Below are 26,136 nucleotides of genomic sequence, written 5' to 3'. Positions count from 1 at the left end.
AGACTGCCTTAACACGGGCACAGCGCGGCTTTTTAGAGCAGCAATGGCGCGAAAATCCAACAGACCCGCGAAAACTTTTTAACCAGTGAAGAAAATGGAGATGCAGCTGACGTCACATGGTAGGGAATATAATTGGATAGTTAAAGCAAATTCTCCTAAAAAGGAGATCTTCTGCCAACCCATCACAGATGGGCTGGCCACATCTTGAGATACCAGCTGAGGAGAGACTATCTTGCCTGTTCCAAGGTGTTTCAAAGAGAATCGCTCCACTTCTTATTCCCATAGGCAGTGTCTTGGCTGTCAGGAGATGACAGGTGCCAGGAAGGCTTGCTGCACCAGTTGCTGCCAAGACAGTGGAAAGCAACCAGCAATCACCCAGAAACAGAATAAGTGCTGAAAATGCCTCCCTTCCTGCATTTGGTGAAGAGACTTCTGGTCTGACACCATGGGAGTCAGAGAGTGAAGTAAAGGGAAGTGGAGTAAAGGGTTCCTGCCTCTTAGTTAGGTGGAGGAGGGGGATAACGAAGTTTAGTGGACCGTATGGATTAGATGGCCTGGTACATCAGACCCACAGGGCTATAAGGCTTTGGTGGATACTAGTACACTCTGTACTATAATGGCATCAGGGGAGGAGGTGGCAGGACCCATCTGGATTTGTGGAGTGACAGGGGGATGCCAGCAGTTGTCTGTGTTGATGGCTGAGGTGAGCCTAACGGGGGACAAATCCTATTGAGTCTTCATGTATCCCTGGCATAGACTGCTCAGTGGAGGGTATCTCAGGGACCCGAGAAAGCACTGGTGGGCCTTCAGTGTAGCCACATTGGACAAAGAAGATGAAACAACTGTCTACCTTGTGTGGTCTCTTCATTGTAGAGTTGCTTCATGACAAACAGCCAGTGCTAGTTGCTGCCATGATGGTGCACCAGTAGCAGTATCACACCAACCGAGACTCCCTGGTTACCATCTGTAAATTGATTCATCTGTTGGAGAGCTAAGGAGTGACAAGCAAGACTTATTAACCCTTGAATAGTCCCATAAGGCCAGTGCAAAAGTCACACAGAGGGTGGAGATAAACCATGGATTATCACGGCCTGAATGAAGTGATGCCACCATTGAGTGCTGCCACGTGGGACAGGCTAGGACTCCACTATGAACTGGAAAAAGGCAGCCAAGCAGTATGCCACAACTGATATTGCCAAATAATTTTTCTTTATCCCTTTGACAGCAGAGTGCAGGCCACAGTTTGCTGTCATGTGATGGGGTGTCCAGTACACCTGGAACAAACTGCCCCAGGGCTGGAAGCACAGCCCTCCATACCTGTCAGTCTCTGACTCATACAGACTGCACTGGAACATGGTGACGACCCTGGACACCTGCAATACATGGATGATACCCTTGTATGGGGCAACACAGCAAAGAAAGCGTTTGAGAAGGGGAAAGGAATAATCCAGATAATTCAGAAAGCTGGTTTTGCCATAAACCCAAAGCAAGGTCAAAGAACCTGCACAAGACATCCAATTCTTAGGACTAAAACAGCAAGATGGACATTGTCACATCCCTGGGGCTACAATCAGTAAGATGGTAACTATTGCCCACCAGCTAACTAGAAGGGAACACAGGCTTATCTAAGCATTGTGGAGGACTGGAGAATGCATGTGTGTGCCAGGTTACAGTCAGCTTGTGAGCTGTCCTTCCTGAGTGACCCTAATGAAGAACTATTCTGAGTGGGCTCTGAGCAGCAACAGGCCTTTTGAACAGATGATGAGTTCATGTCAGATGGGAACAGCTGTAAGAAAGGCACTCTACAATGCAGCCGAGCAGCGTGGACTCAACTGGAGCCCCTGACAGAAAACACCTAGAGAAATACAAGGTCAGCCTTTAGGGTTTTGGAGCTGAGGGTATTGAGGTTCCAAGGCTCACTACACTCTGACTGAAAAAGAGATACTCGCAGTGTACAAGGGGGCTGAGCTGCTTCAGAAGTGGTTGATACAGAAGCACAACTCCTCATGGAACCGTGATTGCCTGTACTGTACGGGGTGTTCAAAGGACACTGCATAGAGTGAGTGGGTAGTGTTGGTCACACAGCAGGCTTGGATGGGGAGCCCCAGCCACCCAGGAATCTTGGTAGAGATCACGGACTCATCAGAAGGCATAAATTTGAGGACAGCATTCAAGGTGACTCATGCACAAGACGTGCCACCATGTAATGAGTTCATCATCATCATGGCTTGGCTTCGCGAACCAAGATCTGGGAAGGGCTTTTCCCACGCTCACTGCAAGCGATGAGTGCACCCTTCGGGTCAGCACGGTGGATTTTTTAGGTGAGGCGCAGCGTGCGCGGAACTGGCTCCACCTTTTACACCTGAGGTTCATCTGCCAGGGCCTGGCGAGCTTGGACGGTGACAGCAAAGTCCTCAGGTCGTAATGACTTAACAGAAGCTTAAAAGCAGTATGGTCTGTTTACCAGTAGATCTTGTTTTGCTGTAGGAAACCATCTGAAATTTAGAGTCCTACACCACGAGTTTTCAAAAGCTGTCAAAAAAGAAGGCAAGTTGAGCCAGTTTGCAGAATTTGGTGCTCTCTCATGGTAAAAAAGTAGCGACATTAACTGACAGCTCACATCTGTCCGCTTAGATGCCTGATCAGAAACTTCTGTACGCTGCAGATGCAACCCAGCAAGGCTGGGTGGCAATCTAGACTCACTTTACATTTCTGCTATCCAGCTAAAATGACTACAGATGTGCCACACTGCCTCCCGGCACAGGGGCCAGCACCCCTGTGTTTCCTTTGAGCACAGTGGAACAGCAGCACACTGGCAGTTCGCAGCACAAAGAGCAAATACCCAGCTGCTGAAACAGATGGGTCACTTCCTTGGAACAGCTTCTGGAGTAATTACTGTTTGTCTCAGCATCCCTGTGGAACACGAGGTAGAGACCATCGTGCAGGTTGCCACGACAACAAAGTGTCTGAGTGTCAGTTAGTTAAGGCAGCTAAGTTTGAGTAGTTAATCCTTTCCAGAGAATCGTAACAGACAAACGTTTCAATATCCTCACGGAATAGAAGCAAAGGATTTTTTTTAAGACAAGGTGTATTTATTGTCTGTAGAAGGGGTATAGTTCTAGCAAATACCTGGATATATTCCGAACTCCATTTTCCTAACTATCTCTAAAAAGAACCTACATTTATTTAAGTAAAAGTCTTTCTCTTTTATCTTCTTAAATGAATTGTATAGAGCAGGTAAGTAGCTGTCTGAAACTTACTAGCTATAGCCAAAATATTTCAGTCTACATTTTTGGTTTGAATAGAATGCAGAAGAAAATGCTTTAGAATGCAGCTGAAGGTGTAGTGGAAAGTCGGAATTAGATGTTTTTTCCTTTCAAGTCATTCTACATACAGAGACTGATTACTGTAAAAAAAAAAAAGGTAGTCTTTTTAAAAAAAGGACAGTGAGAGGAAAGAATTTTAAATGTGAGTATCTGACATAGTGTTCTGGGACTGCAGCCCTAAAAGTGATTTACACAGTAAATGAAACTTGATTTCCTGATGAGTATTTAGATGCTGATACTTGAATGAATTTTCTTCCAAGAATGCCAAGTTGCATCCTTCGGTACAAACGGCAATTTCCCGGTAAACATTCCCTTGGGAGTCCCTTGTTTGAAAACTTTGATGAGGAGTTGTAGCTGAGCTTTGAGATTTTTTTACTTGTTATTCTTTAGCTCCTGCTTCTTTTTTCCTTCTCAGGTTTGCCTTATTCCTAAATCTGCTCATGGTACAAATCCAGCAAGTGCGCAAATGGCAGGGATGAAGATTCAGCCAATTGAAGTGGATAAAAATGGGAGCATTGATCTCTCCCATTTGAAGGCAATGGTGAGTATTTAATAATCTTTAAATTTTCAAGGCAGGAGCACTTACTGTCCTCTACAGTTAATAGTGTTGGCAGATGAATCAGATTTTTCTTTGAGAGAAAATAGGGCAATGATAGTGAATACATGCTTGAAAGGGATAAGTAGTTCTTTTCTTTGCTCACTCAGACACTAGCCATGTGACACTTGTGACATTTCCTTTAATTTGAGGATCTTTGGTGCAGGAGTAGCTCAGAGAGTCTTTATCCACAGTAGGCTCTTTCAGAGCAGATGAAGCTGATTTTAAATGAATGAAGCATGTTCATGAGTGTGAAGCATTTAAAACTGCACTTTAGCCTTCGCTTAGTGAAGTTCAAGCCCACCTCTGCTGGGGAAGGTGTTGCTAGGCAACTTTTTTCACTTTTTTTGAGTAGGTTGGCTGCAGGTGGATCTTGTGAATCCAAGGGATTAGCAGGACACACTTCCAAAAATACATATTTGAGCAGGCTTTTATGGTAGTTGTAGAACTTCACTGCTGAAAGTACGGGATGGTCATTAGATAACATTACCTGGAAGCTAGATGTTTCACTTGGCTTGTCTTAAGGTCCCAGAAGAGACTATTCTACATACATCTTTTAATACCATTCCTTCTTCCCTGATTTAAAGTTTTCATTTATTGAGAAAACACTCTTTTTTCCATAGGTATTGCTGAAGGAAAGATCTGAGTATCTTCTGATGACTATAAATGACTTAGACTACTTGCTGATAGACTTGCGTCTTACCTGTAGAACACCTGATGACCTTAATTACATATTTTTGGAAACAATCTTCTCTTAAGAAGCTTTATGAGCCTCAATAACTGTTTTTTCTCTCTCCCAGGTGGACAAGCACAAAGATAACTTGGCAGCCATCATGATCACATACCCTTCAACCAACGGTGTGTTTGAAGAGGAGATTGGAGATGTGTGTGATTTGATTCACAAACATGGAGGCCAGGTTTACTTAGATGGAGCAAATATGAATGCCCAGGTACAAAATCCCTTAGGTAGATTTATTACATCTGGGAGTGTACGTTTCCTTGGAATAAAAATAGCACAGCAGTACTCAGTTCAGTCCATAACATAGCTTCCTCACAAGATGGCAGTGTTTGGGGAAAGAGGTGAAAGAGGTGTTCCAAGAACAGTAATAAAAATTAGATGGTGAAAATATTTCTCTCTTACCTGAGTTTGCCCTGAAATGTGTTTAAGATGTATGAGTTGTTGGCTGAAGTTGGCTTAGTCTGCCTAAACTTTGACAGTCTTTAGACATCGATAAGAATTCCTAAAGCAAAAATGGTTTCCATCAGTTCTTGTTTATGTTGCATCATGTTAAAGAAAAATGGAAAGACATAAAACATCTTTTTCAACCTATTCTGAGACAGCATATTCCCTTTACAGGTAGGTCTGTGTCGACCTGGAGATTATGGCTCCGATGTCTCTCACTTAAACCTTCACAAAACCTTTTGCATTCCCCACGGAGGGGGAGGACCTGGAATGGGACCAATTGGAGTGTGGGTATCTCTTCATTAGCCTTTACTTAAAAACAAATACCCCTCAGTGAATCTTGGTTGGCAGCTCACTTAAGTACAGTGCCACGAATGGGAGAGGTGTACTGTTGTCTGTAAACTTCTCCAGGATAGTCATGTACTGATCTCCTGAATGGTGAGGTTCATGTGTATTCCCAAAGTCTGACTTCCACGGTGGCCCTTTAGCGTGTATGGTAGACCTCGCTCAGCACTCTGTTTCGCCAGTAAATGCAGAGAGGACCTGTGAACTTTGAGGGCTGATACTGGATGTAGTCCAGAACACAGAAGTGGTACATGTACTACATATCTTATATGGCAATCATATTCCTTTAAAAGAAAATAATCTTACGCTTTTTAAAAAGTCATTTGGATAGCTGCATGAGTAGCTTGTGATAGGTCAAAAACTGAGTGCCATCCTCAGTTGCTACCAGTTATGTTAATAAACTTTCTGCTGAAGAAGATATAAACGAGACTTCTGGAGGACTGTTTTGAAAGGAAGGTGAAGAGAAGCTACTGCTGAAACTGTCCAGAAGTGGTAACACAGGAACACACATTTAAGTTATAAAATCAATGGTTTTTTTTAGGAAGAAACATTTGGCTCCCTACTTGCCTACCCACCCTGTCATCAAAATACATCTGGATAAGGATGCATGTCCTTTGGGTACTGTCAGTGCTGCACCTTGGGGATCCAGCGCCATATTGCCAATTTCCTGGGTGTATATTAAGGTGCGTAGACCTCTCTAAGGACTATCAGCTGAGAGTCTGTTTCTGTTTCAGCAAGTCTGAGAACCACTGGAACCACATGATTAGCTTTAAGGGCAACTCATCACAAGACGCTGGCACAGGCTGGTGCTAAGTTATGTACGTCCTTTGAACATCCTTGTTTTCCAGGGTGGAAAGGAACAGCCTATGGCCACATGTTGCAATAGGAAAGGATGGCAGGACAACTGCCATATCTATGCAGCCTGCTTAATTCTTCTGTCTCATGTCTAATAATTCTTGAGACAAGTGGACACAAAGAAGAAAGCCACAGTCAGGCTCACCCCTCCACCGTCTGCCATCAGTTTTCATGTTTAAAAACTGCTTCTTAATTAGTGTTCTTCCAAACATATTTTTGGTTGCATGCTGCAGTATTGTTATACTTGACCTGTAAGTTACACTTCACTTTCTAAAATCTGTGTAGTAAGAACTTGGAATTCCAGGGGATTTTACTGAATTTGAAAACTGAACTGAGTTTTGACTTTGGATGTATGATCTATGTAGTATTTTAATGCCTTGCAACTTAGTGATAACCGTGCAAGGCTTTGGTTACGTATATGGAATTATTCTGTCAAAAGAGATTAGTGTAGATTCAAGTTCTGTTTGAGAAGAGAGTGTGATGGGACTGAGCAACATTGAAAGCCTTCACTGAATGTCGTAAGGGCAGTGTCATTCAGAGTACCCTGTAGCCAGTTTGACACTAGCCATGGAAACCTCCACTCCCAGGGAAACCAGCTCTTCTCAAGTTTGAAATGCACAAATATGAGCTGGTTCAACTTCCATGGTGGCTTTTTAGCTGTGGGTAAAAATCACTTGTAAGCTGGTTCCTATTACAGAGTTTGAGTTCCTGGGATAATATGTACAGACAGTACACACAGTGTTTTGGGCAGCTCTCTGCACACCCTTTACTTGGGGGTAAGGATGGGGACAGGCGGCCTATGCGGTTCTTGAAAGCGCGCTGATGACATTCTTGAGTTCTGCTCACTTTTTTTCTGTTCACCTCAGAGCTCCTCAGTTTGAGGGAAGGTTTGTGTTGTTCACTTGTTGGCATTAAGCAAAAACTCTAAGGAGTAAGGAGTCTCATAAGCTATGTATACCGAAGTGCTCTCAAGTAACACCCAGTCCTTTCCTGAGTGTAGTGTGGAAAAGTGTAATAGCAGTGTGACTGCCTTAAAATGAGCCAGATGCATTAAGGTGCTGTTTTCTGTCGTGCTCACCAGTACGAGAACATACTGAGCTCGCTTGGGAGTGTTTTTTTAGATCTCCTCCTTCATGTTATTCCTCTTTCAGACAATGGGAGCAAAGGGTCTGAAACATGCGTCTGAGATTGCTATACTCAATGCAAACTACATGGCAAAGAGGCTAGAGAAGCACTACAAAATTCTTTTCAGAGGAGCAAGAGGCAAGTATTGGACAATTTGGTTTTTTCTACAAAGCTGACTTTTTTCCTAGGGTAGAATTTGGCTTGCAGTATGGTTCTTTTCTAATGCTATGTGAAGACTGCATCTCAAACTTCTCTTGGTGGTGTTCACAAGGAGAGAGGTAACCTGCCACACTGCTTCTGTGGAGGTATTGTTATGAAACTGAGATACTTGGAAGTAGAAGGAAAAAACGCCCATTCCTAATTACACAAAATGATGACAAAAGATGGAGTAAACCTTGCCATCAGATTGTTCTTGAAGTCTAGTAGTAGATTAACCAACAGTAGAAAAAGGAGACGCAACAGAGTGAAGAACTCCAAATCTCCCATAATCAACGGCACAACAAATTATGAACTAGAGGCCATTTTAGGACCTGGACTCTCCTCCAATTTCCTTGAATTTTTTTTCCGAAAAAATCCCCCACCTGAATTTCGCTCATTTCCAGTCCTTATTCTCCTTTGTCAGATGGGGGAGAATCCCTTTCGCAACGCAGAATACTTTGGCTACATTCTAGTTCCCTGCCACAGCTGTTCAGTCTTCCATTAGCAGGTCAGAAGTAATGAATAAGAGGTGAAAGAATGATCTGTTCCAGCAGAGCATGCTCTTCTGCTTGTTTAAGCGGAATGGCACCGAAGAATATGTGAGTACAATATGTGTGCTCATCAAAATATATGTCTTAGTTTTAAAGAAGCACTCCTTGGCTAAACCTGCAGGTTGCATTTGGAAAGAATATATTACTTCCTCATAAATTTAGATAACTAACTTATGTGTTTGTTTAGTGTGTCTGTAATACCAGATTTGCCATTTTCTCTAGGAGAACATGAAACTGATGATCTTGTACATGACTAATTCAAGATAGCCTGCCACGGACAAATCCATTTTCAAAGTACTTGTAAATTATAGAAGCTATTTTGACCAGCCTTTCCCAGTTCTCATGTTGGAAATGAGGCCTCTTCTTAAGGTGACATGGGACTTAGAGGGCCAGTCTTCAAATACTGAGTTGTGTATCTCTTACCTGATAATTTACCAGGTTTGAGATTTTGTCCAAGTGGGTATTTCTTTATTTGTCTTTTTGCCATATTCTCCACAAAACCAATCGGAATAGAGTGCTTGGTAGGGTTGCATTATTCTCCTACTAAGTAGAGATAGTGTACCCTTTTTTGTTTACAGGTTATGTAGCCCATGAGTTCATTTTGGATACAAGACCTTTCAAAAAGACAGCAAACATTGAAGCTGTAGATCTTGCTAAGAGACTTCAGGATTACGGTGAGTCAAATGTTTTTTGTTTTTTTTTTTAAATAGAAGTGCGAGGTTTTCCTAAACCGCTACTAAAGGGAGCCAGAAACATTCTAGTCCTGTGCTTACAGATGGTGTATCTGTCACAATCATTTCAGGTCAGCTTGTATTCATGAAGGGCTTAGAGACATAACAGAGTTATAGTAGGTACTTAACGAGTCTGCTGCTACCTCCCCGGCTTTGTAAACTGCCCCGTCAAATTTGCAATTTTGTGACTCCTAACCACTGGAGCAAGCGGGCTGGAGCCAAGCACTTCCATCCTGATACAGCTGAGGCAGTCTTGCACACACGCTCTGAAGAAACTGTTAGTGGCTGCTCTTTCTTTGGCTGCCACAGGAGTGGCCATCATTGAACTCCTTGATCCTAGGCAACTGTGCTCCTAACAAATACGCCTAAAAGCTGTTAAAACCCTACCAGTAGTACCTTGTCAGTGGAATATACAAAGCCCAGTTGTGATAACCAAACCTGCACCCTTTCTGCCCTTTCTAAGTGGGCTGCTATGGCCTTAAATAGTATACACCACTATAAATAGACTTTTCAGTAGGTATGGAGGTGAGTTACGTGGGTAAGTTTAATGATGTTCTATCCTCTGCAGTCGACAGAGAAGTGTCACAAGGCTGTAATCAGCAGTAGTGCAGGAAAGGAATAACGAGAGACCAGCTTTTCTTTTTACCTTGTTCACCAGTGCAGAAACCTATACCCATGTCACTTCGCTGTTCAGCCTCTTGTAAGAAGGTAAAGTGACAAGCCAGTTGTACTGAGGTGGGCAGCAGAATGGAAATAACCCAGGAAAGAAGCAATATACTTGGTGCTGAAAAGTAAAAAGAGCAGGTTTTAAGAGTGTTTCATTAAATCAGCATGTAACTCCGTTGCAATTGACACAATGGGATTACCCTTCAGTGTTAAAAACAGTCAAAGTCCATCTTGCCTCAGCACTACCAGTAAGTTCAGTCCTGTAAAGTTACAGATAGGGCTGAACTTGTGAATCCATCACTAGTTAACACATATTAACTCATAACCTATTATTGTCAGTGACTGATGTCTTCTTTATCAGGTTTTCATGCTCCAACCATGTCCTGGCCAGTGGCAGGTACACTTATGATTGAACCAACAGAGTCTGAAGACAAGGCTGAGCTAGACAGATTTTGTGATGCAATGATCAGTATTCGGCAGGAAATTGCTGAAATAGAGGAGGGCAGGATGGACCCCCAAATTAACCCACTAAAGGTAAGACGGCACGTAGAGCAAGCATGTAGAGCATCAACTTAACCCTTGAGACTTAGTGGAGACCATGTGAGCCCCCTTCCTGCTCTTTCAGTACTCTCAAAAATAACTGTGTGCAACAGTGAACACGTGAACTTCTTGAAATTTGCCTTTTGCAGAAACCATAAAGTTTTTCAAACTTTGAATTTTTACTTTTTCAAGTCAGAAGCCTGGCCTTTGCTGACAGACCAGAGAAAGTTATTTATGCGAGCACATGATCTATAATTTCCAAGGCCACCTCAAAGGAATGGAGGAGAGATGCTTCTTTATCCAGTTATCTGCCTTTTTTTTCCCCCAGAGAAATGGTATTCCCAAGAGATTCTAGACAGAAATTATTTATATGTCATATTGTGAAACTGAAAGAGGGTTCACACTGATACGTTCAACTGAATTCAGTAATTTCACATTCTAAACATTCATTTTTGTTTGTAGATGTCACCACATACTCTGAACTGTGTCACTTCTTCCAAGTGGGATCGTCCTTATTCCAGAGAAGTGGCAGCATTCCCACTGGTGAGTAAATAACGGGATCCTAGTAGTGTGGTAATACATAAATGTGCTGTCTGCTCTGTGGTTTTCTGGTCAGCTGGAGATTGAGTAACCTGGTAAGAATAAAAACTTCAGAGCCATTTTCACTGTTGCTCAGTTTTTATGCATGTGAGCTCTGCGATAGTTCCATTAGTTCCATTTTTCAGGACAAGGAGAAAAGATGTTTAAAAAAGTGTCTTTACACGCGAAGTACAAACTTGCATTCCTAAATCTCAGCCTTTCATGTTAGAGATATGCCTGTTTGAAAACAGCCTGTTCAGTTCTGACATACTGCAGCAGGGCTCCTGAAACAGAGTCCCACACCCTGACATTCAAAGCATATTTTGACAAGATGCACAGTCAGCGTGGGACAAGCCACACCAAAGTGACCCTGCTACAAATAAAGGTCAAACTGGAGCCAGATACATCAGACTTCTTCAGAGCATTACATAAAACTGCTTCCACAGTCGTAACAGCTAAACACACCTTTTCTCACCTAAACCTGAATTCCATCTATTTTATTGCTACATACTGTTCCAAAGAGGAAGAATTTAACTGCATGGGTGCAGTTTGCTACCTTGTTTCACCTATTACAACTACTGAGCAGCACAGGTCCTGGCAGTCTCCTCCGCTTCTCCTTGGTTCCTATCTGTAGGCCAGTTATTCAAAGGGGCGTATTTTTGTCTTATCCCATAACAACTGCTTCTTTGCAAGGACACGGTTACATGGTTTTTAAAACTAATTATTCTTTCGACTGCGAACTCTATTATACGTGCTTGTCAAATTTCAGGGACTGCAAACAGATATGAAGTATTCACTTAAAAAAAGTGCCACTTTTCCAGCATTTGTCATTCTTACAACTTCCAATGTCTATTAAAATTATACATATTTGCTTGTTAGAAAAACCTGGTTGTTCTTTCTTCTGTACGTAGCCATTTGTGAAGCCTGAAAGCAAGTTTTGGCCCACAATTGCTCGCATTGATGACATATATGGAGATCAACATCTGGTTTGTACCTGCCCACCAGTGGAAGCCTATGAATCTCCCTTTTCTGAACAGAAGAGAGCATCTTCGTAACACTGCCTCCAGCTGCCTGGATTTCTGAGTCCATCAGGATGGTCTTTTCGTCCCAGATCTGATAGAGGATTTACATACTGTGTATATTTTGGATAATTACCATGTTTGTTAATCGAATCACTGCTCAGTTAAAATGTAAATACAATCAATGTATTAGGTGCAAACAAAGTGTGATTGTTCCACAGCAGTTGAAGTTGCCTCGATTCAGCATTTTGTCTGTTTTGTGCTAAAGTTTTAACAATTAACATCCAATTTGCAAAGTGGAGAGGGAGATACGGTTAATAAAAAGTAGAAACCATGCAGATGCATAAGGCAATACTAATGAGTATTAACTGCAGGAGTAATCGTTTATATTTTGTAAAAAAAGATGAAGTAGATTTTAAAATTTACTTCACGTATTACCACTAGCATTGCTAGTGTTAATATTTCATACTGTTTTTCTTACCTACCAATGTTAGTACTCTAATAAAACTGCTCAGAATTTTAAGTGTTGTCATTTTCTTGATTTTAACTTTTCAGCTGGATTTATCCAGCAGAGCAGTACGTAATTACGACACTTAGGTTCTGATTTGTCAGAAGCTATTACTGCGGTAACAGCTTCCACACAAAACAACATACTGGTAGAAATTAATATTGAAATAAATCTGTTTTTTTTTTTTTTTAATTGAGCTGGAAGGACCAGTTTTACTGAGCAGGAGCAAATGTAACTTTTTTCTGTATCATATGAATTTTTCTTGGAGATCTATCTAATCCTGTCCTCTTACTCTGGAGAAGGCATGGAACACCTTTTCTAACAGACTGTGAACTGCTCAGTATGAGTTAGATCTTGTCTAACAGTATGCTCCTTCCACAGTTTCTCACATCTCTTACTTTGTACACTGGCTGCGTTTTATGGAGTGCACTTAACTTGCTTGCTTTGTCATGTAGGACTACTCTTTCTGTAAAAAACAATTCACAGCTTCAGCTCTGGTCCTCCAAGAGTACCGACCACAGATCAGAGCCCTGTGCTATACACAATGCCACATTCAGTTACTCAGTAGCCAGAACATAGACCTTAAACAGAAGCCTCTTTTTAATCTGTTCCCAGACAAACAGATATAAAACTGATCCTCTCTCCAGTTACATACTCCAGGCTGTTGTGTGTTATGAGTGCATATGAAAGGAGCCTGAGAAGCAGGTTCATGCAGATGCATTTGCGTTTGATGCAAGTGGGTGGCTCTGCAGAGACAAACTCAGTCACATGAAGCAGGATTTTGGTGAGTGAGGAAGCAGGTACTGGGGTAACACTCAGACCAGGGAAAGGACAGCAGAGTTTTGCACCTTACAAGCAGCAATTACTCAATCGTTCCTTGAAGGTCTACATGCACACTCATGCCTGGGAGCCTTCTCTGAAGTGACATAAATGAGGCTAATGTCGACAGCACTATTTTAAGTTCTTTTGTGTCCTTTATAGTGAAAGTTTGGGGACTGCCACTTTTTCATTACCTACCTTATGACTTCAGTGGGGGCTTGCTTTAATTACACAAGGAGACTGCAGAAGACAGGAAGCAGGAGTAGCTTTCATTAAAGCAAGGTTATGGTAGGTATCAGTTTTGATGGGAAAAGCTGCACCTGGGTCCTAAAACATCTAAATACATAGTGAAGAAAATGAGTATTTTATTTATACTGTAGAATTCAGCATTGAGAAGGGTGTCTTTTAGTAGCTACTGATACAGCACTAAGGAGTTAGTTAAAAAATTGTGGAAATAAAACGCTGAGAACTTGTAATATGAAGAAAGGACAGTCTCTGTGGTGCCAATATAACTCCACAAAGTCTTGTGAAGCTACTTTAATGTTTCTTAAAGGCAGTTTTCTCTTGCTTGATGATGTCTGTCACTGATAAGACATATTAAAAAAATTGGTTTACATGTTTTTGTATTATTAAGCAGGTAACTTCCCATTGTTCACCTCAAGCTGACAAACTTATCATCTCATCAAATGGTAAAAGCTATCAAACAGAAAAAAAGCATTAAAAGGTATAAAATATTTCGCAGCACTCAACTATCAAGTAAAAAGCCACAAGTCTTAGTGCTTACTGCACAGATGCAATGATTGTTACAAAGGTAAAATTACATCTGTTTTCCCCATAAAATACTGAGCTACTGTTTTGTAAAACAGAAGTTCAACAGGATATAAGAATCTGTCTACAGCTCTTCTAAACCATATGTTTAACACTAATACCAATTCACCTAGTGAACAGAGGTTGAACCCTCATTCTAGTAAGCACAGAAAAAGCTAAGGAGTTACATCTTTCAACACTGCTCAGCAATGCCTGTTTTTTTTTTTTGATACATGGTGAGAGAAATAGTACCAGCATTATGTATTTTGAAGGCAACTGAAATCCTAAGGAGATTTGAGGGGAGAGTGGGAAGAGAAAGAAGTTACTTATTTCAGATGAAGTGAACAAGCCATTAAGCTAACTTTCTGTCACAAAAAAACAGCACTGCTATGTGCATCACCCAGTTCATTACTGCACCAGGCTAAGGACAAGACCCTAAATTACTAAGAATGACATATATACTTCCATATATGCCTACTTCAGGCTGCAGGCTGTCAGTGCAGCCCAGTGCCTACGGTAGGAATTTCTGACTAACTGCTATGCGGGGCACCCACAGCTCCCAGCTGCAATGAGCTGGCTCTTGCAGCAAGCACTGCCAACGCCAGCAGGGCAGGAAGGGCTCGCTCCGGTCCTGGTACGTGGAGTGAGCTCGACAGCTCAGTAGAGACCAGAATAGCTACATGACAGCCACTGCTATGAAGTATGTGTGAGCTCATGGACATCAATATCAGGTTGTTTCTTTTTTCTTAATTTTTTCTGAGATAATAATTTTGAAATAATACTTTTTTGAGAAATTAGTTAAGGAACATAAAGCCTCATGTCTGAAAAGTAAGAAGTCTACCTGAAGAAAGCATTTAGTAATCTGAAAAAAAATTTTATGAAAATGCCATGATTTAAATAAGTGGGCAATAGTAAAAACAAAATTAGCAACTTTTCTGAATCATAAAATATTTAATAAGGTATATTTTGAGGGGGGATATATTGTATATAAAATTTCAGATCACAATATGAAGCGATTTGAACCCTCTCCAAGCTAGCACTGCCTTCAATGCTGTGTAGATGTATTGCCACTGATACAAGACTTACTAAAAGCATACAGTTTAACTAATACAGAAGTGGCTTTTTTTGTATGAAATTTTTTTTTTTTTTACACAACTAGAGTGTCTTGAATACCCTCTTTAAGTGCAAAAAAACCAGATCACTTTACACTAATGCAGCAACAACGCATTCATATTGTTCTCATTAGTCATTAGTAGTCAACTTGCATAAGATACAAGAAAAGCACAATGAAGCTCACAAAAATAGACTAAAAATCAGCCTGTTCTTGCAAAAAAATACAGCATAGAAGAAAGAGACAAAAAAGGATTATGCACACCACAGAATTTGCTGTTCTTTAATGCAGCTGGCTTAAGTGCTGATTCTGATTTGTTTGTTTTTTTTTTTTTTTCTTTTTTTGTGGGTTTTTGGTTTGGAGTTTTTTTGTAAATGAAATCACATGGACCAGGCACAACTAATATTCAGGAGGCAGTGTGTAGCTAAAACTTAACTAAATTTTTATCATCCCCATGATTTAGTTTCCTCTGTCCTGAGGTAGTTAAAAAACACAAATCATAAATCAAGCATCAGCTAGGCCAGTAAGAGCTGAGGCTTGTCCTTTTTTTTTTTTTTCTTTAAAAACTATCTGTTAACTGGCCAAAACTACCCTTGATGTTAAAAGACAGCTGAGAATTAGAGTTCTCACTACACCAAAAAGATGCCTATGAGGGGACGAAGGTTAGCTGCTTCAAAATGTCTCAATATATTGTGTCCCTTCAAGCTGGCTGGTCCACTGTTGAATTTGCCGTGTTTATTCTCTTTTACTGTCTATAAAGTCACTGGGAGAAGTACAGAAGGATCTGAACACATCATCGTCCTTTACTGTAACCAGGGAAGAACTGGTCCAGTAGTGTCTGCAGTATCTTGTTGGGAACCATGGTGTAGCCCTTTCCCAGGTCATAGCGGCAGGCAGGGCAGGTGAAGACTTCAGCTCTGAAGGAGCGCTGTAAACAACTCTAGGACATACAAAGACAGAGAAGTAAATAGTGAGAACTTGGTTTTAGGCTGACAGCTTAAGAGCAAAACTAAGGAATCACTATAAACTGAGGCTTCAATCTGCTGTACTACCAGGAAAAAGAAAGCCATTACCAAGCCTTCTGCACCTACCTCTGCCTCTGTGACTAACAAGGGAATTCTACTCTGGGCTGGGATGTGAAACACTGAGCTTGGGAGCAATTAGAAAAAATCAGTACTGAGATTTCCCCTGATGCCTTCCTGTGAATCACAGCCATGCCTGCTAGCTTTCCTCTAACTTGATGGCTACAGGTTTCCAGACCTTCATTTCAAGAGGAAGGTAAGTACACCAGGTATATTGTACATGTAACATCTCCATCTACCTCATCAGATGATGAGATTCAGTTAAGCTTTAAAGACATATAGAGAGTAAGACCATCTCTTAACACATTACTCTCCTTGCTATGTTACCATAGGCTGCAGATAGCCCAAGACTGTGAGCCGAGTATCAGAATTTTATCAGGACAGATCTGTGCCCAACCAGCAAGAGTGGCTTACTATCAAACTGTTCCTTACAACTTTAGCTGGACATTGTATTATATTCACAAATATTTACTGACATCTTCAAATTCTGTGCTTTCTGAGTTTGTTTCCATTTAGCTTTCTCTTCTCCATGGTTTTCCAGCTTCCGTAATTCTACATATTGACCCCTCCGTAATACTTTCCATGATTTTTAGGGAGCCATAATAATTCTGTGTGTGCAGGCTATCCATTAACAACACAGTAATTTCTACTGGAGTGATACATATCTTCTTGAACAGCAAACTTGTTCTATCATATATTGTACTAGCATGATCATAGTCTGAGTCTTTTTAGGCCCTGAGGCAGAAATATGAGGTATGGCAGGCACAGTTCAAATACGCACGATTCAGCGAATAATTCTGTACACGCCCATGCTACAAAAAGTAACTCCAGTATAAGCTGGATTCCAAAATCCTTACATTATATCCAACTGATCAAGATTTTAAGATACTAGAGTTATAAATTGACTTCTGAGGCCCTCCTGCCAAACACAAAAAATGCTAAGAGTAACCAGATAACAGAACTGACTCCAAACAAGCCCAAATAACTTTCTGGTATTTACACTGCATCCTTCCAACAACTCTTAATGAAGTGTTACACAATTCTAAAACCTGGTTTTATTCCTTAACTGTGTAAAATCAAATTATTCTTACTGTACCAGCAGTACAGACTGAACCAATTCCTGGTGTAATTCCAGGGACCGCAAAGGAATGATATCAACGGTAAACTTATGTCTAGCAGGATCTATACTAAACGTAATTCCACTCTTTATTACATAAAATTAAGGTTACATAGCAATTACTGAATGCAAACTTGTTACATGTTTTTGCTCAAAATGTTAGGCAATAATTATTTTCTTTCTAAAATACATATGGCTTTGGTGACTGGTGTCTCAGAGCCAAGAAAACAGCCCAGAGCAAGACCGAGTTTGTTCTTACTTTACAGACGTTGTGGAGGCACTCTGTTGTCACTGGCTGGTAAACCAGCTCCTGGCAGCAGACACACATAAAGGATTGTTCCAGTTTCTTCAGAAAATTCTAGTGTAGGGCAAAGGAATAAAAAAAGACAAACTCTATTACAGTTCTCATAAATGCCACTTATTACATAAAGATGATGAACTTCCAGAAGTTCTCAAGTCCTTCACATCCATGAGCGCAGCTTTCTAAAAGTAATCAGGAAGCAGGTCCGTAACTTCTCAATTTCCTTGCTCTTTCACAAATTAGGGAACTAACATTTTAAAGATTATTTTCTTGTTTATATGAGTATTTTCATAAACAAAATTAATCAGACAGGAGGACCCCTCATGCCTGATTCTTAGCATAGGTCAGAAAATTTAGTAATTGTGTTTAGTAACCACTCCTAGAAACCTGTGTGTCCCTGAAATATCTCTGCTTCTCTGCCAAGGGAACTTCTGCTACAAAAGCCACTTCTGCACCTCTCCTCCTGAGCTTATGGATCATGGCTAGCTTAACAGCTGCTTCTCTCCTCAGGCCAATTTCTCTGTGTAAATCAACCTCCCTTGTTTACAAAAATCTTCTCAAGGCATCTCTGGGAATCTCAAGATAGGTTTGTATCAGCTGTATTACACACACGAGCATGCTTATCTCTGTCATATCAGTGATTTCCAAATATCTCAAGAATACAAGCTTAGGTATAGAGAAAAAAAGCAGATCTATGGGTAATGAAATTAAGGTTCTTTGTTAAAATACCAGATTTACATTAAAACACATTTTATTTGGTTAAAAGGGAAGGTCGTTGTTTCAAGCAGAAAGATTTTAATTTTCACAGTAGCCACCCAAAACTACCAGTATTCCCATTGTCTTTAGGAGTGACCAAATGGAAATCTTGGCAAAATTATGGTTAGAAATCTGCAGAAAAATGACTTCCCAGTAACTTAGCCACTTTTAAATTACTGTTTTCTCCTTTTCACAAACAGATATCTCTATGGCCTGTCATCATGCACATTTTAAGAGCTGAAATTCCTTCTAGCTATTACAGACACTGGATAGAAGACAAATAACTGAGTAATTTCACACAGTCCTTACAGACAACTGCAGCAACACTACAGCAGAAACTAGTCCTGTAAATGGAAGAACAGGGAATTAGAGATGCTTTTTCTGTTACAGAAGCACCATAAATAGCCACTGGTAATTCACAAATAAACTAATTACGTATGCCCATTTTTAGATACTAATTTTCCAACCAGTAGTTTGTTTTTCACTGGCTTTTATCAAGTTATTTTAATTTTTTAGTGCCTTGATTTCTTCTTCAAAACAGCTAAAATAACTATGAACTTCACATAGGTAAAACTAATTATCACTGAGAGATGATTTCAGGAGATAGTCCTTTTGTGGACTTTTTTTATACTACTGTCTATAGCCTCTCTTCAGTCTTGAGCTAGTTTCTTGACATTTAGAGGGAGGAAAATATTTTCTCTCTTACTTAAGGTTCCCTTTCCACAGAGTGGGATAATTTAGATTTAGATGAAAATATTTTCATATCATACCTAAATCTGAAGATGACAATCTTCAAACTTCTTTATCCTCTTAAACAAAGCAAGCAAGCTCTTTTTTCTGTCACAAAATTATTTTGTCTAAACAAAAAGTAGTAATTTCAGAGAAAACATGCTCCCTTCAAAAATGAAAAGGAAAAAAATAGGCCACTTCAAAATGTTTTTGATCAAGAAAAGATCTCTATTATGCAGGCATAAACTGAGCCATCAATAGAAAACTGTTCAAGAGAGGATTATTTTCTTGAAATCCAAGTCTTACAAATAAAAATAATGCTAGACAAAGTCTGTTTTCAGCAAAAGTTCAACAAGCAAATTAGGTTGTAAGAGAGACTCAAGATTTCTCCTAAGAGTCTAAAGAAAAGGTAAACATGAAAAAATTATGCATGCAGCAAACATACTGGTCCTTCCTTAAGAGAAGCAAGTACTTCATCCCACAGTTTCTGGTTCATACAGTCTTCTCTAATCAGCCATTGCTGCTCTTGGGTCAGCTGGAAAGCCTCTCCTTTCCCTCCATCTCCCATCCTCATGGCTTTAGGTGTATTCACACGTTCCTCTATACCTGCTTAAGATTATGACCATCAGACGCGGTAACAACAGAGTGTTAGTCTGAACTGATAAAAGGGGAAGACAAAACTGTTTCTATAAGGCTCAAACATGGATTACACTCAAGAAATGTGGCAATCAAATCTCTACACCAACTCATACTGTTCACCAACACGCAGCTGCACAGAAGATTGTCCATTTTGCTACAGAACTTCAGAGAAAAAAACCCTGTAAGAGTAGTATATATGATAAGATCCCTACACCACTACTTAATTACAGAGGATGTTCTTATCAATTCACATTAGTATTCCAACTATCTTCACATTTCTGCAAAGTTTTCATGTTACCAGCTCAATAAATGTAACATGATAGACTTTGCTGATGAATGCTAAAAAAAGTAAAAAGAAATACCATCATCAATTGTCCTTTTCTGGTTTCCATTACTCTCACTGGTTGGCTCCTGTTTCACAGTTTGCTTTTTAACCTTATCTTTCTTCTCCTTACTAGCCATGGCTTCCAAATAACCTTCTGGATACTAAAATGAAAAAGCACAGATTTAAAACCAAACCCACTGTCATATAGGAATACCCAAATATCAACAAGGCCGATTTCGAAAAGACTTTAAAGCTCTGTGACTACATATTAAAATAACTACAAAATAATTTAAAACCTGCATGATGGAGAAAAGATTGAGATTAGTATCTATTGTTAAGAAAGTGTACTCAATTCAAAGACTCTAACCCAGACTCATCAAAAGAAACCTGATATCCATATCCATGCCCTTATAACCACACAAATAAGTTAGGCAAAATTGGAGATTATGGTATGCTCTAACATTGCCTTGCTGAGAAAAGAAACAGTATGTTAATCCTTTCATCTTTCATGGATTCTGCAACGCCCAAGTCCTCACGTGTCACTTTATTTTAGGCACTTTATGTGCCTGAAATGTACTACCTATATGAACTCCTCAGTCACATGCAGAGAAAATTTTTCAATTTCTCAGACAGACTCAGCCATAACAACAGTCACTTGCAGAAATTCTTTCCAGCCTAAGGTCACAAACTCAATTTTCCAATCCACAGATGCAATAAGACAGAAAGCTTCATCCACCCTTCCTTCTGCTGTGTCACTATCATGGGATTCTTTCAGTCTGCAGATAATCCATAGCATTTTCTGGCATTAAATGCTGCCACACTGAAGTACAAGGAAAATTTGTAATTTAATTTAACTGACTTCTGTTTCTGGAATTTGTTCACTGGAACTGAGAATAAACACAGCTCTGTGAATCCTGATTCGAACCTGTACGCTCAGACCCAGTTTCTTTGACCGCTCCATTCCTTCTGAAGTCCAAGGCGCAGGCTCAACATCATCTCTTCTCAGAAGGTAGCGCCAAACTAAAAATCCACATTTTCCAATTTCTGGCCAATATTTCACCACCTAAAGAGCAATATAAAATTACTGCCATTATTTTATGAAAAGCCAAACACATGCATATAGTCATACTTTAATCGTTCAAGAAGAAATGAGAAGACTAGGCTATACCTTAGTATTATACAGCAGCTCTTCCCTCAGGTGCAAGGTTTTTGTGTTTTTGGTAAACACAGTTGCTCTTAAAAAGGCACACACCTTTATTTCAGATGCTGAGAAGTCATTAAACACACAAAAAGCTAGGCTATAGTTGGAAGGCACGAGGAAATAATTTGATATCCAGTGATGAGTACGACTCAGTAAGCACATACAAAGTAGCTTACAAATTCAACTTTATATACCCTATTATGGATTATGTTCTATTATCACTGCTCTGAATAATTTAATTTCAGTTCTTTTCAGAATAAGCTAGGGCTGAAAAGCCATCATGGAGAAAAAAATAATTATTTCTTTTACGTAATAATGAAGAATTTGCAATGTAACACATATGAGACCTTTTAAAACTGTTGAAAAAAAAATGTGATGTTGCCTCAGTAGAAATCAGAATACCTTGTAAATGCCATCGTATCTGTTGCCTTCCTCTGGGGCGTATTTGCTGATTCGCCGTCCTTTTGAACTGCGCACTACTCTGACTGGCTTACCAGCTCTCCAATTTTTAGACTCTGCTCCATTTTTGTCATCCAGTGGGGCATCGCAGTTAAGGGCCAGTGCCCTAGAAAGAGATTTAACATCTTCATAAACCAGACTGCTTCACACAACAGATTTTTGAGAAATAGTGTAATTACGTCGTATCTATTTCCCTTGCCTAATTATGCTTTATCAAGCTGCACAGAACTTTTCAACATATTCTTTAACAAATGCAGAACTGATGAAAACAATTTGATCCATGCTACCCTGTACAGTAAGAAAAAAAACCAGAAACACAAAACATTTTGTTGTCAAGGTTCCAGATGAAAACTCATTGCTTAAAAACATATTGCTAAATAAAACAAACCACGCCTTTTTTAAGTCCTCATTTTAAAAAATAAACCCTTCCTAAACAGCATTGAGGGAATTAAAAGAAAATTAGAGCAAAAGGCAAACCGTCCCTATCACTATTCCTATTAACTGCAGATATAAAAGTCTTTCAAGTGTATACACAAAAGTAATGAGTATGATGAAAAACACTATAGAAAAAAAAGTACCCAGCATTCATCCAAAAAAACTCTTAACTAACTGAAATCTCTGTATTAGATAAATTGCCTCAGAGTAGGAGTTAAATAATAGTACCTAGGTTCAAGGAAAAGCAAACCCCTTTATCCACTGACTACATGAAGACCCTCTCCTAGAAACCTGGAGCAAGACAGTATGAAGACCAAACTGCTGTAATGAACAGCATTTCTACTACCACAGCCTGATTTGCCCAGGGATTCAAAATCCTTCAGAATGAGACCCTTTACCATGGTTCACAGAATGAAAGAAGTAATATGATTTATAAACAGTTGTCGTACGAGTATAAAACTGACATCGCACAGAACAACTGTCTTAACACAGGCATATCATGCCAACTTTAAAACTGTTTTAGATAAAACCAAACATTAAAAAAGGAAAAATATTGAACAAGCAAAACCAAAACTGATTCAACTGCACGGAATCATCATAATCTTCAGTACCAAAGCGCTTGAAAACTTGTATCGAAAGCAGTACCTTGTTATACGCCGTGCGCACTAATGCCTGCAAAGCTACAAGCTTTGGCAGTGCATTTCTTATTTGGTAAGAGCAGAGAAGTGATGAGACTAAGGAGTCCAGCTATTAACTCTGTTTCCCAAAGCAAGTTTGCTCTATTCAACAAATACACTTGCAAACCTATTGCTTAAACCTACTTCCATCTTCCTTCTCTCCTTGTTCTTGTTCACATCATGTCCTGTCTCTGTCTCCCTCCCTTCCTTTCTCAGCAGCCAAGTCAGGCTTTTCTTCCCTCTCCTCTAAGTACCACCGAGAACATTCAAAGAATGCCTCTCCACTCCGCTTGACAGCAGCAGATTCTATATAAAAGCAGACCTGGCAAAGAAAAGGTCTCCATCAATCTGAGCACCCCACAGGTCTTAAGTGGTCAGTTGCGTAAGAGATTATGCTCTTAGAAACAGAAAAGGATGGAGAACTCTTTGTTCAGGCAGGCTTTTAGAGGATGTAAAAACACTTTAAGCAGATGTCTTACTCTTCTTTTGGACATTGGCTTTTTCAAGCACCTGTTTTTGATAAAGCAACAGGCTAATCTCATGCTTTTCACAGAAAACAGTGATGGAAGAAAGAGCTAGCAAAAATTTCTTTTAAAATGGGAAAACGAACATGCTTTCTTCCTACTTAAACTCCATAATTGATTCAACCATTGAAGAAACTCAAAAAGAGACAGCCAGAATAGAAAACTTCCACCCAAGAGTTTTGACAGACTTCTCATTAAATTAAAAGAGTCCTCTAAAGGAAATCGTAGGACAATTTCAGAGACATGGCTAATAGCTGCACCAGCAATTTGTCAATATATTTCACTGAGATGCACGTTTCATTAAATCCACAAAACATAATGGTTGATAAAACACCTCTTAGCAGCAAGAGGCTGTTTACAAAAGTAGCATATGCAGGAGTGAATGAATACAGCAAAATGTTAGTTTTAAATTTAAGCACTACAACCCAACTCTGTGGTTTGGAATACTTACCTATTCATGTGTGTTAATGTCTGATCAAATGAATGTTCTCCAATCCTTTTATTGCCAGACAGATCTCTACCTCCACTTCCAGTGTAAGTGAATTCATCCCCTCGATCCTGTGCAAGAAGATTATCTTTTGTTTTAACACCCCAAGTTAATTAAAATTAAAAACAAAACAAAAAAACCCACAAAAAAAAAAGCTACTTCACTTGATCTATTTACCCAGACAGAGAAAAACTATATTCCAAGACATGGAAAGAGATGTTTTCAATTTCAGTGTCACTGCTCTTCTACAGTAGTTGTGCCAGCACAAAGCTACAGGCCTGGATGTAATATACTCACCACAAAATTCTTTAAGAAATTGCCTACCTGACACATTCTAGCAAATGCTTACTTGCTCCAGTGTTTTCATTAGTTTACAAGAACACCATGTTTGTAAAATATATAACAAATACCTTGGAGGGATCGCTTCAGTAAGTGATAAGTAAGAACAGCTCTGCTTCATGTAGGCAGAAGGCTTTAACAATAACAATCCCAGCTCATCTGAACTAGTATGAGTTATACCCATTTAGATTCGCATTGTATAAATTCATATCATTCCGTAGTGTATTTTCTACACGGAATTTTATTTAGATTGAAGACAGCTTGGTAAAATCTTTAACCATGAACCATAAAGACAGTCAAAATCTACGTACGCTCAAGTAAAGCCTGTATTACTGTTTTCTTTAGGAAATACATCACAGGAATTCATATTACTCCTGGCAAATTCAAGTACTTCTATAAATATATAAATTCTACAAATATATTTAATATGATACAGATTTTGTGCAAAGCATGATGCGATAGTAGAGTAGGAAAATAATGTTTATATGAATTTTTGTAGGAAAAATCTGAACATACTTGTATGCAGTAGTAAAATTCTGTCAATCTCTTACCACTATTAAAAGTCTGACATTATTAAGGATCCAGTGCAACACTTTTACAGATATTTCATAACTGACAACAGCAGAAAAAAGAAAGTTAGAAAGAGAAATGCTGGTTGAAGAAGGCCATAAATTAATTACAGAAGTCATGTTTACTCCACTCTGTGTATGGAAAATCTAACAGAAATTCAGCTGCAGTATTAGAGTATTTCTTTAAAAATTTATATAGACATAACAAGCAAGTGCTATGAATTTAAAAAAAAAGTAACACTGACATGCATAAAATCTGGTATATCCTTTCTTAAAACAGTCTACTTACTCTGCTCAATGGATCTCTAAAAAAATAAAAATAGAATGATGTATGAGGACAATTATTAAAAAACTTCAAAAGAATGGAAGACCAACAAGGCAAGAACTATTTACTAAGAAAGGATGTAGAACAAACTATAAAATCAGATATCACAGAATTGAGTTATGATTAATTTTTCAGTGATTGTCAAGGCAAACACAATGTGCAGATCACACAAAGATGATTGTGATATTAATAATATGAATAGGGATGGATTTGCTTGATGAATCAGGCCCACTCAAACAAACTTCATCTTAACACTGAATAAGCAACTTGTGCCAAGTTCAGAAAACCAGAAAGATGTATCTTGCAAAGTCATGAATCCAGAATGATTTGAGTTTCATAACAAAGAAGAAACTGAACACATCTTCATGACATGGCAATTGGGGAAAACTGCTAAGGCAGTGTTTTTGATGTGCAAGCAGAAATAGAAACTGAAAGGTGGTTTTTCCCTCTTAAGAACATAATGTTGAGAGAAATACTGAAATAACATACATATAAGAATGTAAAAAAACAGGAAAGACAGAAACACTACATGCAAGCAAGATGGGGAAAATTATTTGCAAGGCAAGACAAGTTCTTGACAAATCATTTTATTTATCAACAACTAGACAGAACAATCCTCATGAGAATAAAGTACTGAATATACTTTTTTTTGGCATAACAGACAAACGTAAATTAAGGACAAATCACTATATACTTAAGCCAAAAAAACCTCAAGTGAGAAGGCATAAATGCGGCAGCAGTAGTAATTACCTTCTGAACACAATTCTATGGAAAATGGGTTAAATGTAAAAGGGCTAAACCCATCAAATTTTCAGTATCTTCCAAGAAAGACTGAGTGGTTCTCTGAGTGGCACTCTAACAACAGGCAACAAGGAGGCATGGGGCTTGAAGAGACAGCATGGATATGAGGCCTATGCATACACGCTCACCTCTTGAACAGATCCCACACTTGACAGGCGTCTCTAATTATCCGGGTGTTCTATGCACACATAGGCAAAACTATATGGATTTGGGGGAAACTGGAAAACCCAGGGAAGGAAATGGAAGAGAAACGGAACAATTGTGGAGCACAACTGTTACAGGTTAACTAACAAGAAGACGGCACCTTTTAACCCCCCTCCTACATAAGGAAGGCTCATTTCTGCTTTACTTTCCAGAGTAACTACACTCACTTATTTCAAAGCAGATACATTATAACAAACAAACAAAAATT

At 39.4% G+C, this 26,136-nt stretch overlaps 2 protein-coding genes across 2 annotated transcripts; one reads left to right on the top strand and one right to left on the bottom strand.

Annotated features, from left to right (window-relative positions):
- The first annotated feature begins 2,094 nt into the window (after window positions 1-2,094).
- LOC104489361 (glycine dehydrogenase (decarboxylating), mitochondrial-like) lies at window positions 2,095-12,240 on the top strand. Its single transcript, XM_010131513.1, has 10 exons — window positions 2,095-2,175; window positions 3,742-3,867; window positions 4,722-4,871; window positions 5,279-5,391; window positions 5,991-6,132; window positions 7,456-7,567; window positions 8,757-8,852; window positions 9,937-10,109; window positions 10,578-10,658; window positions 11,606-12,240. The coding sequence occupies exons 1-10, from the start codon at window positions 2,095-2,097 to the stop codon at window positions 11,747-11,749; spliced, it is 1,218 nt and encodes a 405-aa protein (XP_010129815.1). The 3' UTR covers window positions 11,750-12,240.
- A 2,849-nt stretch (window positions 12,241-15,089) lies between these two features.
- Window positions 15,090-23,761, bottom strand: LOC104489360 (E3 ubiquitin-protein ligase UHRF2-like; the record flags this gene model as incomplete). Its single annotated transcript, XM_010131512.1, has 7 exons — window positions 15,090-15,898; window positions 17,417-17,515; window positions 19,389-19,549; window positions 19,945-20,068; window positions 20,833-20,970; window positions 21,511-21,673; window positions 23,655-23,761. Coding segments are annotated over 7 exons (939 nt in total), but the record flags the coding sequence as incomplete, so codon positions are not given.
- Window positions 23,762-26,136: the final 2,375 nt, after the last annotated feature.

Source organism: Buceros rhinoceros, unplaced genomic scaffold (assembly GCF_000710305.1).
Source record: "Buceros rhinoceros silvestris isolate BGI_N320 unplaced genomic scaffold, ASM71030v1 scaffold12792, whole genome shotgun sequence".
NCBI lineage: Eukaryota > Metazoa > Chordata > Aves > Bucerotiformes > Bucerotidae > Buceros > Buceros rhinoceros.
This window is presented reverse-complemented; position numbering and strand designations above follow the sequence as displayed.